General features: G+C 36.1%; 1 protein-coding gene across 1 annotated transcript; it reads right to left on the bottom strand.

Moving 5' to 3' along the window:
- LOC121975267 (apoptosis inhibitor 5-like protein API5) lies at positions 1 to 14,058 on the bottom strand. Its single transcript, XM_042526823.1, has 16 exons — positions 13,791 to 14,058; positions 13,542 to 13,706; positions 12,541 to 12,640; positions 12,384 to 12,449; positions 9,963 to 10,045; positions 9,815 to 9,889; positions 9,573 to 9,722; positions 4,396 to 4,461; positions 4,255 to 4,320; positions 3,619 to 3,729; positions 3,169 to 3,255; positions 2,976 to 3,082; positions 863 to 977; positions 713 to 778; positions 540 to 637; positions 1 to 444 (listed from the first exon to the last, which is right to left on the bottom strand). Exons 1-16 carry the CDS (start codon positions 13,878 to 13,880, stop codon positions 252 to 254), a joined length of 1,638 nt encoding a protein of 545 aa, XP_042382757.1. The 5' UTR covers positions 13,881 to 14,058; the 3' UTR covers positions 1 to 251.
- Positions 14,059 to 14,351: the final 293 nt, after the last annotated feature.

The following is a 14,351-nucleotide window of genomic DNA, read 5'->3' as shown; positions in this document are numbered from 1 at the left end:
AAGCACTAAAGATGACAGTAGATTTTTTTTTTTCAAAACACTACAAAAAGGAGCTACGATGAATCAATAAATGTTACAACACGTTCTTTGTGTTTCTACATGTCTTGAGTCATAAGTGTGCTGTCTCCTGCTACAACCATACAAACAGCAGAACAAACGTCTATGTTTTTGCCTGGTCTGAAGCTGAGAAAAAAGCATGATAAGTTCACTTTCATCTGGAGCTATCCTACTGATTGATTTTCCTACATAACTTAGTGATAACCCCTTGCTCTTCCTCCTCGCGCTCCCCTTCTTCCTGCTCTTCCATTTCTCCTACCACCTTGTGACAAACCTTGTAATGCTCTGTCAACGAGCTGGTTCTGTGCAATTCCTCCGCCTCGTGCCTTTTTGTTGGTTCCGGTGCTTGCACTTGACCCATTGATTGAAGGCATGTTTCTCTTACCCCTGGGCATCAAGTATCAAATATAGTTTTTAGAAGAGGAAGGGAAGAAGAAGAAAACGCACTGTGAAGGTTAAAGTTGAAGTGCTTTTTTACACACCCTGCTGCTGCTGACGCTGACGATTGTTTCACTGGTTTCTTCCACGATAAGTTTATTTTTTCATCTCCAATAAATGAAGGTGCTTTGGCATGTAATGGCTGAAATAAAGAAATAGAACAAAGTTTAGATTAACTTGATGACCACCTTCTTATGATGAACCTCCTTACACAGACCTGGGTCATTGCCAGTATATTGTTGCAGATGCGTAATGCAGATGTAGTCTGTTGCTGCTCATTTTTCTGCACAGTATAGTGTGAATTCAGGTGAACCTAAGTCTCGCTGAAAATTTATTCTTAAGGTACCAATGATGAGGAAAGACTCACTATCTTCGCCTTTGCTTCTTGTGTCTTTGCTGAAGACATTGCTTTATCGTGATTATTCATTGCTTGGTTTAATTTCTTTATAGAATTCTTCACAAATTCTTCTGTGGATTTTAATCTGCTTCATGAAGGTTGCCAGTAAGATGTCAAATACAAAACCTTAAAATACAATCAAAGTTTAGAGACAATCAATTCACGTCACAAAAATGATTGTCAAAGTTCCATATTGCAAGGAGCATTGTGGACCAGCAGATAAGTTTTGATGTAAAATATTTGATATGCAGTACTAGCTCACTATGCTCGGAATCCGTCAATGGAGGATTTTCATTCAGAAGCCATTTTCCCATTTTCCTACAGAACATGGAATTATAAAAACCCACCAAGGAGGTGAGTTTTATAAAATCTAGCCTGTATGAATTGTTTGGAGAAGAGAAAAGTACCAATATGCCCTCAATGAAAAATAATGTTAAGTTGAACATTACCTAAAAATATATATTTTATTCCAAGTTAATTCCATCATATGACCAACCACACCATTAAGTCAGTATGGTGAAGAGAAGGTTTATGTTCAATGGAAATCGGCCATCAATAGAAAAACTTTGCTCCTATATTTTTGGAGTTCTGAAATATTCAAAATGCATAAACATAAGTAAATAATTCTCCTTAAATGGATGCTCACCCACCATTGAATGCTCAAACATGTGGTGGTTTGTGAACGCAAGAGAGGCCACACAGTAGACTAGCATCATAAACTAAGAAACTACAGATATGCTATGTTTATCCAGCCAATTGGTGAATGCTCTCTTCCTGAAAAAGGTGTTTTTGTAATTGATCAAGCGATTGGTCGCCTCAACTAGAGTACAGAGTACCGAGGCCAATCAGTCCATTTTGATGCATAGAAACAGAAATTAAGAAAACCCATAAAAACTGAGTAACAAACAAGGAGAAAGTAGAACCAGACTTTGTTTATGTAAATTATTTGACGTTGGAACAATTCGTCATTATTAAACAATGTTACAAAAATACCCATATTTTATTTGGGGTGGCAACACAACAAATAATGGAAGAAAACAAAGGGGAATGAAATAATTGGCAGATATTGAGATGGGATAGTATCATGGTGAATTGGGAAGGAATCTGGGTGAACAAGGAAAGAATTGAATGTGAATCGAATAGGAGATATGGAAACACTCTCCTTTTAACTGCCCTCAAAGTGAAAGGTGTCCGAAGTAATTTTAGTGCGCGTCAAACACTGATAGTTGATGATCAGACATCATAAGAAACTTGAATTAGCAAGTGAGGTCTCTGTTTTCGCTGGATTAATAGAACTCTACAACGGCAATGCAAAATACATAAAAACAAAAAACGAATTACTGTCACCAAATAAAAAAACTCTTCTGCCCTATAGATGATCTACATGCTCTAACAAGATTACAGAATAAATAACAGAGTCATCTGATAATTGATTGACAGCATGCAATGTTAAAGTGAGAGGAACAGTGACATTTGGCTGTAATTTTAGAATCGGAGGTGAGAGGATACTGATTCTGATATAGCCTTGCGTCCAACAGAATATAGGGATAAAATCCATGATGGCAATCATGATGGTGAAGCATACTTGCCCACTTATGAAGGAGTATCAAGGATATACATATATAGATTGCTTTCTCTCCTAGCACCTCAAGCTTTTGGATAAGTGATTGATTGACACTTTAAATATAATTTTAAACCAAAAGTAGAAGCAAAGAACTCGCTGGTGTAGTGCTTGAGTTTGCATCCACTAATGCAGTTAGTCGTACTATTGAGTCTTCGTGCCAACCGTATACATAATTGACTGTCCAAATAGGCAGTTGGCTTGAATATTAAAATCTTAGAGTTTCATAGTAAATTGTGTAGTATGTTTTATATTTTTGTATATTTTGAAAATATATATGGTAAGCATTAATACAAAAAATCATTATATACTGGTAAAAGTATAACTCATGCGTTACATTATTTTCCAGGTCAACTGATTCAACCAATTGAACATTCAAATTAGCAGTGTTACCAGTTTGATCTCTAGTCTAGTTTTGAAAATTTCTTTTGAAAGGGAAAATAAAGGATAAGATTGTTTCACCTCTCAGTGAAATCTCTGTAGTTCTCTGAAAAATCTTCTCCAAGCCTGTCTGAAGGCTGACCAGTAACAATCTTGTACCCACAAAGGCTGTTGGTAGAGTTTGGGCTCTGCATAACCATGATATCAGACACCACAAAAATATGTTTTGACACAAAGTGTGAAGGTAAACTGAAACAAAAATCTAGTTGATAACCTTATGTGCTAAATGGTGAAATGAGTATAATAAACACTCAAGATAATTATATTTCGGCTCTTCAGTCTTTCTTAGAGGCATGTACTTCTGCACAAAAAAAAGAGTGCAATCAATATCAAAATACCCATAAAAATGGATTTTCTAGGTAATGGGAAAGAAAACAAACTAGTAGCAGATCAACAACATCGCCAAACAAACATATCCAGATAAAATACACAGAGATATTACTTCGGAGAAACATAGCAAATATATCTTTGAGAAAAAAAGGAACAAAGAAAGGGAGTCTATAGCAATAGATATGGCATGAAAGAATCGAAGAATGCATTAATCCCATATCACTCTACTGACAAAACAACATAGATGTAAAATGTTCTAGTCAAGACTGCATGCTGGGAGAAAGGAATACAGTTTTATATGCTTTTAAGGAACTGATGGTGCAACACATAATACCTTCAATAGCATTACAATGGATGGAAGAAGTTGACGTGAATCCTGTGCACTTGCATAAGGTGAAGTTCCAGCAAGATTCTTGAGCAAATCTAATTTCCTCTCTTCAGGAAGCTGAGAAGATTAGATCAAAATGCTCTCAGACACAGAACACATGCTACAGGTGATGAATATTATAGTACTAGAGGTCAATGCAAGGATGTATCAAATTTTCATTATATTTAGAACCATAGAAACAGTTACAATAGGGGCATTCGCATAGGACAATATATATACATGGTTAGTCCGAAAGATAAAAAAAATGCATATAGAATCAAAAACAAATAGAAAAAAAATATATAAACAAACTGCAGTGGTTTCTATCAACCAAACATATCATAAAGCACCTGCACCATTTTGTCTCAAAAGAACCAATGGGAAGTCATCTAAACAGGCACAAAGAAGGATGCTACCAGACAAATTGCAATAATATGATTAGACAAAAACATCCAGACAGCTTGGATTAAGATCATTATACAACATCCTTGGTGAACATTTTATGAAAAAGTTGGGTTAAAAAGGCAAGGTATGGAACACATTAACCTTAAGAAGCCTGTAAAGGAACAGGAAATTAAAATCAACACAGGCATACAAAGTTACCTTATCGAATACAGGTAATATGTGTTTGTTGACATAATTGAGGAACTTGCTGCTTGAGGCACCTCTCTGATACAATAGAAGCCGTCAATGTAACACCTTGTCATCAATTGTCATAAGCTTGTCCGCAATCTTGTAACTTACCACAAAAAGGGGAAGAGCCATGCACATGCAGGAAATTAATCTATCAATATGATCAATGTCTTCAACCTGAAGCAACAGAGATTCCAGTAAGATTTCTTAACTAATTATCTGGGTAAACAATACTGTTGGCTCCGAAAGCAAAATTAAGTAATTATGAGAAATAATTATAATTTTATGAAGAAAGCAAGGACAGAAGAATAATCCAATGTTCTTTTTGACATGCTCGAAAAACAAACTTCGTAAATTGAAAAGAAAAAATGGCTATCATATCTTTTCACTCATCCATGCAATATATTCTGAATGATTTGTTATTGTATGGTGGAAAATAGAAACCAATATGAAGCTACTCTTTGTGGATGAAAAACATAGAAGGGACTTGTATAAGGGACTTGTGTTCAGAAGCACAATTGCACAAAACAAAAATATCAAGTTATCTAGTGCCAATATATCTGGGTATCTCATAGAAACCTATGTCAAACAACATGATATCCAACTTTGCTGTTTTCCGACAGTGTTTGAGTCAGTTGGCATGGCAAACAGATCAGCTAAAATGGCTTAAAGATCACAAGGATGAAATGAGAATGGTGTTAGGATGGAGCATTGGTTAATGCAAACTCCTCAGAAGTATTTTATCTGGAAGGCATTGATGTGCGTAGATTATATACACTTTTATACATATTTTGACACACATCTACTTGTATTTCATTAGCATAATCTATGTTTATTGCACCCTATTTCATTATAATGTCATACTTCCATTATATTCTGTTCGGAGATCTACTCTTTGCATATTTTGATTGACAGGACGCATATTGGAGCGAAAATGGAATAAAAACGCACATGGGAGCAACTCCGGAAGAAAACAAGCTCAGGCCGTGTGACCCACACAGTCGTGTCCCCACTAGAGGCAAATCAAGCCACGGCCGTGTGACCCACACGGCCGTGTGAATCTCCATGTGCCAACATTCCAGAGGCGAAGAAGGCCAAGGCCGTGTGACACACACGGCCGTATAATGCCAACAGTGAAGAAGAAGGCCACGGTCGTGTGAGCCACACGGCCGTGTGACTCAACCCGAGAGAAAATCGAGTAAGGCAGTGTGAATCCACACGGTCATGTGACCGGAGCCGAGGCCAAGAAGAAGCTGGCCGTGTGGATGCCACACGGTCGTGCCACGCCGAAACAGAGCTATGCTGAATTCTGGACAGATTGCAGACCGATCGTAAAACGGCCATAACTTTGCATTCGGTTGGAGTTTTGGACTGTTCTTTATACTAAAACGTAGCTAACATCAAGATCTACAACTTTGCTTCAGATCCAACAGAGAGATAGCATTGTCTACCCGTGCTAAATGGCACGATTGTGCCTCTTAACCGCGGGTTCATCTGGACCTCCGCCCAAACTGTAGACCAAACTTTGAACTGCCATAATTTTCGGCTCGGTTAGAGCCACGGCTCGATCCAAATATCAGATTGTAGATAATTTCAAGAGCTACAACTTTAGTTCAGGGTGAATCATGAGAAAACCTGGTTTAATGGGTGAAAAATCCGGTTTACCGGACCCCTATAATCCTGGTTTTTCTGGGCAGTTTGGAGGAGGTATAAAAGGGTCAAGATCCTCATTCTTTGACTCATCTTGGGTTTGGGACTTCGCCCCTCTCCTTGGGGAAGGGTTCTCCCCTTAGGGGAAAATCCTAGAGCTTCATTCACCTCCATCCCTTGACAATCCGTCCATCTCCGGAGCAAGGAGGCATCCCCAAGACATCGGAAACATCGGCAAGCATCTCTTCTTCCCCTTCTTCTCACATCTAGGGTTGTAAGTATGCTTTACTTTATGTTTTGGGGATGTTCTTCCTTTGCAATGGAGTAGATCTCCTTTCTAGGATTAGGGAGTATTTGTGATGTGATGGAGATATAAAACTATGTGAATTTGCCATGTTTCTATTCAATGATTTGTTAATGCCTTGTTCATGTTTAATGAAATGTGTGTGTGAAGCTTATATATATCTTTTGCATGTTTTATCAAATGGTTGTGTAGAATTGTTAATCCCATAGAAGGGATACCCTAGATCGTATGACCGAGGGGTGCTAGTGACAGGCTGCCCCGCTAACGGACGTCTAGGGTATCACCTTGAAAGGAGAAACAAATCTCCACAAGTAGGGGATCGGGCATAATCACTATTTCTATTTCTATATTATTGTGTGTTAGTGTGTTTCCTAGTTGTATGACCGAGGAGCGTTAGTGGCAAGCTGTCCCGCTAACGGACTTCATAGGAATCACTTCCATTTAGTAGCATAGGACATGGAGTAGGAGATCATGCCGACTTATCCACTGCAGGGGAGAGTCGGTAATGCATCTAACTTCCTACAAGAGCATGAACATAGAGGATAGGAACTAAGCAATCTATGTAACATCGCCTAGCATCACAATGAAACCAAAATCCTAGAATCGCACCTCAAACCATCTCTCACATCCTCTTAGCTCAATCCCTCTCAAGATCCACCATATCTTCTCTCTTCTCTTTCTCTTACTCTCTTTTCCAACAATCTTACGTTTGTCTAGATAATTCACCGTGCGAAGTTAACTAGTACTTAATCAATAACCCCTGTAGATTCGATATCTTTTTATTACTGACGACGAAACCGTGCACTTGCGGTTCATAACAGACATACATATGATAATGAGGCAAAACAACTGCCTACGAGGAATTGATCCTAATGTGCCCATGAGTGAAGCACTAAGCTTCCATTAAGTTGGAGTCTTGAATGGTGGCATATGTATCCACAATAATATTACTACACTATCACAAGGATATGGCACAGCAAGCTTTATACACATAAGAAACAAAAATATCAAGGGAATTTTCCAAAGCATGCACTTGTTTTTCCAGATTTACCATGTTTCCATTTTTTTGCCGAAATGCACCTCTGTCTTGTTTTTCTCATTATACACTTCCATTACAAATTTAGCTCTAACCAGCTAATTCTGACATCAGCTTGTAGACTGATTCAGAAATCAGGCTGTTTGGACAAAAGTGGATTATCTAGGCATTATTAGGATGTGAGTATCCCCAGCATACTCAACTTTCACACAAGATTTAAAGTGAAAATTCTGTCAAAAATTGATTTTAAATAAAGCCTGTTGACCATTTTACCCCAAGCAAGTTGATTCAAAAATCAGCTTGTTTAGACCAAAGTGAGCAGTTTTGGCACCATTACGATGCAAGAATCCTCAAAATGTATCTGTTAGGTGGAAATGAACTCACAAATAAGATCTCAAATAGTCGTAGTTGATTTCATGTTGACCATTTTATGCATATTTCAGGTGAAAATGAATCCTTACATAAGATATCATGTGAAAATGTTGTCACAAAGTGATTTCAATCTCAACATGTGATTGCTCAATTGGAGGATTTCTGAGATGTAGAGTATAATGGGAAAGAAAGAAAAAAAGAAGGGAAGTATATTAGAGACAAAAGAAAAATAGGGGTGTGTTTCAATAAATCAAAAAATAAATCAAGGGTTGATAAATTGCCCAATAATCAATCAATAAATAAAACAAGTAGAGAAACTAACAATAGAGTAGTGGATTGTTATAGGGCAAACCGAATGTGTTGCTATCTGAACCTAATTTCAAGAGTGTAGAAATAGATAGGCTTTCCTGTTGCACCCTAGTTGATTACCACATGGTAAATTGCGATGCAGTATTTGGAAAGTGCTGGTTTTGTGATGGAGCCAGCATTGAACACCTGACATACCACTAACTGGGGAGGATTAAAGTCTACTATTGAACTTTGAATCTTGACAAGGATGTTAAGTCTTAAATGGCTGATTGTGACAAGGATGTTAAGTCTTAAATGGCTGAGATTGTGATGCTAATTTAGTTTCATATTATGAATCGTGGAATAATGGAAGAGTTTTTATAAGCTTAAATGAATGAGCTACTATACTTGAACTTAAAAAATTTGGGGATAGAAAAGTTAATGTGTTACTAGTCTCATCTAGGAGATTGTGACATCTCTACCTACACTATAGAGTTTAGAATTATTGAGTAAATGCTTAGGAGACCATGCTCAAAAATGTAGATGGAGTATCGCACCAATGTTGATCCATCAACTTTTCCATCTTTAGTTTGTACCTACCTTAAAGAGTCTTTTTAAATCTATATACATAGAGCTCTACCCATTTCATTTCATCTTTGTGTCAAATTTTAGGGAAAAGAAAATAATCAGAATGGGAGACAGTTGAGTTAGATTGTTTTTCATGTTCAAATTTTCTTAGGTTGGAGTCAAAGTTGAATTGTATTCTCACGATGTTGTAAGCTTTTCCTATTTGTATACATAATTTTAACGGTAAATGACCTTTAAGACAAATCTGGGTCCTATTGAGTAAAAACTAGTAGGTTAACTCATACTAGATTGTATTGTTTTGTTCTTTAAAATGTTACCATAGTTTTGTGATATAGCAAAGGAGTTGAATATCTCCATAACTATTCTTTGAACAAAACTCAGATCATGTAGGGTTTTCTGATTTTCTTCAATATCAAAACTTGAAAGTGGAATCTTCAAAGTAGAAAACCTAGCCCCATGAAAGAAAATCAAAATTAGGGTAAAAATGGTCTGAGTTCTTGCACACCCCCACCACAACTCCTTCGAAAAGAGAATATGAATAAACACAAAGGTGGCAGTTTCCCATATCCAAAATACTAAGTGAAACTATTAGAAAAAATGTTTAAGGATCAAATGAAGAGTTAGTCCATATCTTCAATCCTCTACTTGGCCTTCAAAATTACGCCAAGGAACTGTCATATACATAGTAGCAGGGCATGTCTCATAGAAAAAGAAATGAAGGAAATTTCATACGATAAAAGTGCATATAAAACAACAAACAAAATAAGACATAAAGTAAAATGCATTGATCTATTTAACAATGTTGATTTGCATGCATACATCATAAGAGAAAGAAAGTTTAATAAAACAACAAATTGCATACTATCACATGAAAAGGAAAAAAAAAACTTGTAACTGTACATATCTTTCCATTAGAAAAAAAAAAATAGAATTTAACTTCTACAATTTCATAATGAAAAGAAAATGAGCTTATTTGACAGAATATGATATACAATTGTTTCAATTATTATCATGTATAATTTACATTCACATTTGATGCCTACTACTTACATTGAATTGAGCATCTAGGTCAGCCTGTCCTTCAATAATCTCAATCAGTTCTTGCATATTTTCTGGGGGCACACCATCACCAAAAATGCTAAAACTCCTCAGAAAATCCATGAATAACTTAAATTCAGCACCAGTTACATCTTGTAAGCTCTGGAAAACAGATAAGAAAATCATATCATGGCAAATTTGCTAATTAAGATCTAAAACACAGCGAAAACCCACAAAAAGGACTGGAGATTTACCTTTTTCACCAAATCAGTAACATATCTTTCCATTTCCGCTTGTGACCTTAGCAGTTCAGCTTTGAGAGGAAACACCTGAGGTTGCACTTCTTCAATTAAGAAAAGAACATACATTTACAGCAAGTTACAAACATGAATTCAAGTTTACCTTGTCCTTAAGAAAACAAATAACCTTCTCACGAATATTCTCTGCTCCTTGCTCAATATGCTTAAACAAAGCTGTTAAAGAAGCTGAAAAACCAGAAACATCAATCAGATAATTAAAAACTTTGATGGACCAAAGCAGAATAATTTCCTTCTCAAAAAGCTCTTAACAAATCCATATGGGAGAAAAAAGTGGATAATCAGTAAAGTCGCCTGTCCTAAAAATAGCCATGCAATACCATCCCAGGGCTGCTTTTACAGCTGAAAATCCAGTAATACAAATACATGTTTATGGAGGAAATGGAAACAATCTGAACAATTCATTTTTGAAGCTTTATTGTGTATGAAGTCTTAGAAGTTAGAACGCTAAGATGGCATATATGAAGTTGTTAAAAAAGATAAGGCACTTATAGCATAGGTGCAATTAGTGTAGCTCAAATTGACTGAAAATTTTCAGATAAATAAGTTGAAAGGTATGACCATTTTAAGGAGTTAATAGATTCTATGATTAGACAAGTTAAATCCATCATAGTTGAATGTGGGAGGGGTAGAGAAAGATCATAAGACTCTCATTTAATGTAATTCTGCCTAACTTAAAGACCTAGATATTGACAGTGTACAATCTTACATAGAATTCTACATGATTAAGATAACTGGTGGCTATATACAGTTGGGAAACATGATTTATTTTTGCTGTGTTTGGAGTCTTGGGCAGTCCACATTATGGTTAATATTTAAATTTATACTCTTATCTTGTTCGGTCCTAGTTCACCGATCTCAGAAATTTGGGAGCCTTTGTATACCATATTGTTGTGATGTTAATTTGCATGATTCTTTGGTTCAAATAGTGACTACTTGCCTTTGCAAAAGAATTATAAGTTAATAAGATAAAATACTAGAAAACTTGAAATCTTGTAACCTTGTAGTTACATTATGGCATTCGTTGGAAATCCAGCATAATTAATCCTAGGAGCATCTTTCCATGAATACTTCTCCAGAAAACTTTCCCAAAAGATCTTGTATTGGGAATTGGGACAATGAGACAAGGCAAAATGATTACAAGGAATTCTCGGATGCCTTTTGTCAATGTCTGTCATACTTATTCATGTCCAATCTACTACAGGGGAATATAGAAAATACTAGTCAATCAAGCATTAATCTGTTGATCAAAGGGCATCAGTCACATAGCCAAATCAATATCCGATCAAATGTACAATCTTATCTTTGGTTAAACAATCATTCATTTGAAAGGTTGGATGATTGTCTAGAGGATGAATTAATATTGTTTGTTTGAAGATTTAATTGATGCTTGCTTTGGTGATTAAGAGGTTTTGGTAGTTGATTGGGACAATTTGGTGAATATTGTAACACTATGTAATAGATATTTAAAAGCCAGTCAATTTCATAAAAGAATTAAAAGAATACTGAGAGTGTTTCATTATTTTTACTTAGATCAAAAACTAAAAACAACTTATTTATTCAATTCGAGTGCATTTATTTAATCTCAAGCTCCTCTATTTCTTTTCATCACCGAGCTACAACTGCATGTAGTGTTCTAAAAACCGGCCTAGGCGGCCGCCAGCCATACCGAAAACATGCTAGTTGGCCAGCCTAGGTGGCCTTGGCGGGATTAGGAAGCCTTAGGCGGGATTAGGTGGCCCTAGGCGCCGACTAATCGATCGAATCATCTAGGTATGGCGGAAATAGTGTAGGATTTTCATGCTTTTTTTTAGTTTGGACTTTTAAAATATAAATCCCAATTAAAAAAAAACAGAAATGTAACATTATTTTTTTGTATTGGGCTTAAGTTTTATGTCATAAACTTTGGTCCAACAAGAAAATCGATTTGTTGGCTTGCCCTAGCGGTTAACACCAAACTTCATCTTCATCGTACTAAGTAACCAGAGTTGGAGAAATCAGAGCAAATGAAGAAGCCCACATTTATGAGAAATCAGATAGTTAAAAGGCTAGAGAAATCGATTTGAATGGTGACATTGAATTTGTGTCCGATGAAGAACAAGTTGTTGAAAATTATGGAGAAGCAGAATAAATTTGTGATATTTTATTAGTTGTGCAATTTTGAAATCATTTTCAATTTGATGTTATTGTGTGGGAGTTATAGAATGTGATTTATTATGTAATTTATATTGATACTGGAATCCGCCTAGCGGCGCCTAGTCCCCGCCTAAGCGGCCTAGACGCTAGGTGCTGGTTTGGCGCCCAACTAGCGTCTAGCGAATTTTAGAACCTTGGTTGCATGGTTTTAAAAAAAAAAAATGTAATAAGAAAATCAGCACATTCTAGGAAATTATTTTAACACTTGATAATCAATTACCATCTTCAACAAACTAGCATGACAAATGTACAATTCATGCATTCATTATTATTTGTATAAGTCATAGAATTTTGAGCATTTTAACTTTACCTTTTACATCCTGCCTCAGAAGGGTCATCAGGGCTTTTTGCACTGCATCACGCTCTACATTTTCCTCTTAAGTAATAAAGTGAAAAAACATTAATGGAAAAAAACATAATATTAAGTATTGAATACCACAAACCAGTGCTCAAATACTAATATGTACCGTATATTAAGAGTTGTCCAAGAACATCAACAATTTTAGGTACATGTTCAGGTGTATCCTTGCACAGGAGAGGAAGACCTCGAATAGCTTGTATTCTAATCTGTTAGCATATACACGGTAGTAAGCATATGAAAAGAAGATACTTAAGATGTCATTATACACAAGTACACACAGACAGAAGTAAGCTTTGCAATTAACCATTAAGGATAAGAGTTGATAAAAATGAGTTTCACATTTCTATATGGTAAACATGAGAATCGTAGAAGGCAATGTATCTGTCATTGAATCATACAAAGAAAATTCCATGAACTTAGATTTTCACTTATTTATTGTTTTCTTTTTTGTAAGTTGGAAGGGGATAATGATATTAACTTATTACAATGAGAAGCAAAATACTCTGATGATTTTCAAAAACTTAGACATGAAAATCAAATAATGCAAAAATATCTGCAAAGAACTTCGTGTATGGCCATGATTGATATCTACATACTACATACTACATATTCATGGTGTATGATAACTAAGAACAAAATATAGGACAAAATCGATACACCAAATAAGAACAAAATCGATATCTAAATACATAACTAGTTTCTCTTAAATATGTAGTATGGAAAAATATAGGTCAATCATGGATTATCACATTAGAGACAAACTTCATTTGTGTACTGTTTGATAATCGATGCTATACAAAGAAGCAAGAGTCATACACGGAGAACCACACTATATATATATATATATATATATTATTTTACTAACAAATGCACATTTATCTCCGTTTTCTTTTCAGTGCGTCAAAGTGGAGATTATGCACATGCTACAAGGGTAAATCACGGAATAACCACAAACGAGATCTCGGTGTATTTGTCAGACAATAATGAAGCAAAGACTACACAAGCAACCACACAAGCAACTACCTCTAATTAAATCACCAATTGAAACGAAAAACATTCTATCTGCCAACACGCAAAAAAAAAGCTAGAGAAAAGAATGAAACTAACCCCGAATTCATCCTCCTCGAGCAAATCAAACTGCGCGGTCATGGCTTCGGCAGCGAGGCTGGGGAAGAACTTAAAAAACCGAGGGATGAGCTGCGCGGCCAGCTGTTTCGCCTTCACGCTCTGCCCCTTCACCGCCGCTATGATACCTTGATAGTCATCCTCATGCTGCGAAAACGTACAGCAAACGGGTATCAATATAAGAAAGCAAACCCTAGCGAAGAGAGGAAGGAAGCAGTAAAATCGAGGCACCAGAGTTTTGTCTTTGGCCTCGTTGAGACGCTCCCCGAACTCGTAGAGCCTCTCGACTTCAGAGGCATCGGCAGCGGAATCGGAGGCCATAACTGGCGGCAAAGTGAAAAGCGTAGTCTCTCTCTCCCTCCTCGACTAGGGGAAAGATGGAACGGCGGAGCTCAGGAGGCAGCGGAGGGGAGCAGAGGAGGACGGTGGCTACCGGAGAGATTATGAGGTTTAGAGAGAGCTTAGGGCGACGGTTGTGATCCGTACGCGATAGTTTAGGACGGAGAGAGCTTTGTCCTAGATTTTATTCAAGCGAAAAAATGAATTTAAAAAATTTAGAATTTTTTCGAAACCAACAAATTTTTCGAAAATAATAATAATAAAATATTTTTTAAAAAAATAATAAAAATGTTATATTTGATTTATATGTTAAATCTATCTTTTACTAATTTTAATTTAAACATATATGAGAGTTTTTTTTTTTAAGACTGAAATACTTTATATTTGTTACTATTTTATTAAAAATCTTCTCCTTTACTAATTAATTTTGGTGAAGCCTAAAATAAATTTACG

The sequence above is a fragment of the Zingiber officinale genome, chromosome 4B (assembly GCF_018446385.1).
Source record: "Zingiber officinale cultivar Zhangliang chromosome 4B, Zo_v1.1, whole genome shotgun sequence".
Taxonomy (NCBI): domain Eukaryota; kingdom Viridiplantae; phylum Streptophyta; class Magnoliopsida; order Zingiberales; family Zingiberaceae; genus Zingiber; species Zingiber officinale.
The sequence above is the reverse complement of the archived record's forward strand: the minus strand, read 5'-3'. Positions and strand labels throughout refer to the sequence as shown.

Coding starts and splice junctions, on each gene's coding strand:
- LOC121975267 (XM_042526823.1), bottom strand. CDS start 13,880: ATGGCCTCCGATTCCGCTGCCGATGCCTCTGAAGTCGAGAGGCTCTAC. Junction 9,723..9,814: donor TTACTGATTTGGTGAAAAAG/GTAAATCTCCAG, acceptor TCTGTTTTCCAG/AGCTTACAAGATGTAACTGG. Junction 638..712: donor ATATACTGGCAATGACCCAG/GTCTGTGTAAGG, acceptor TCTTTATTTCAG/CCATTACATGCCAAAGCACC.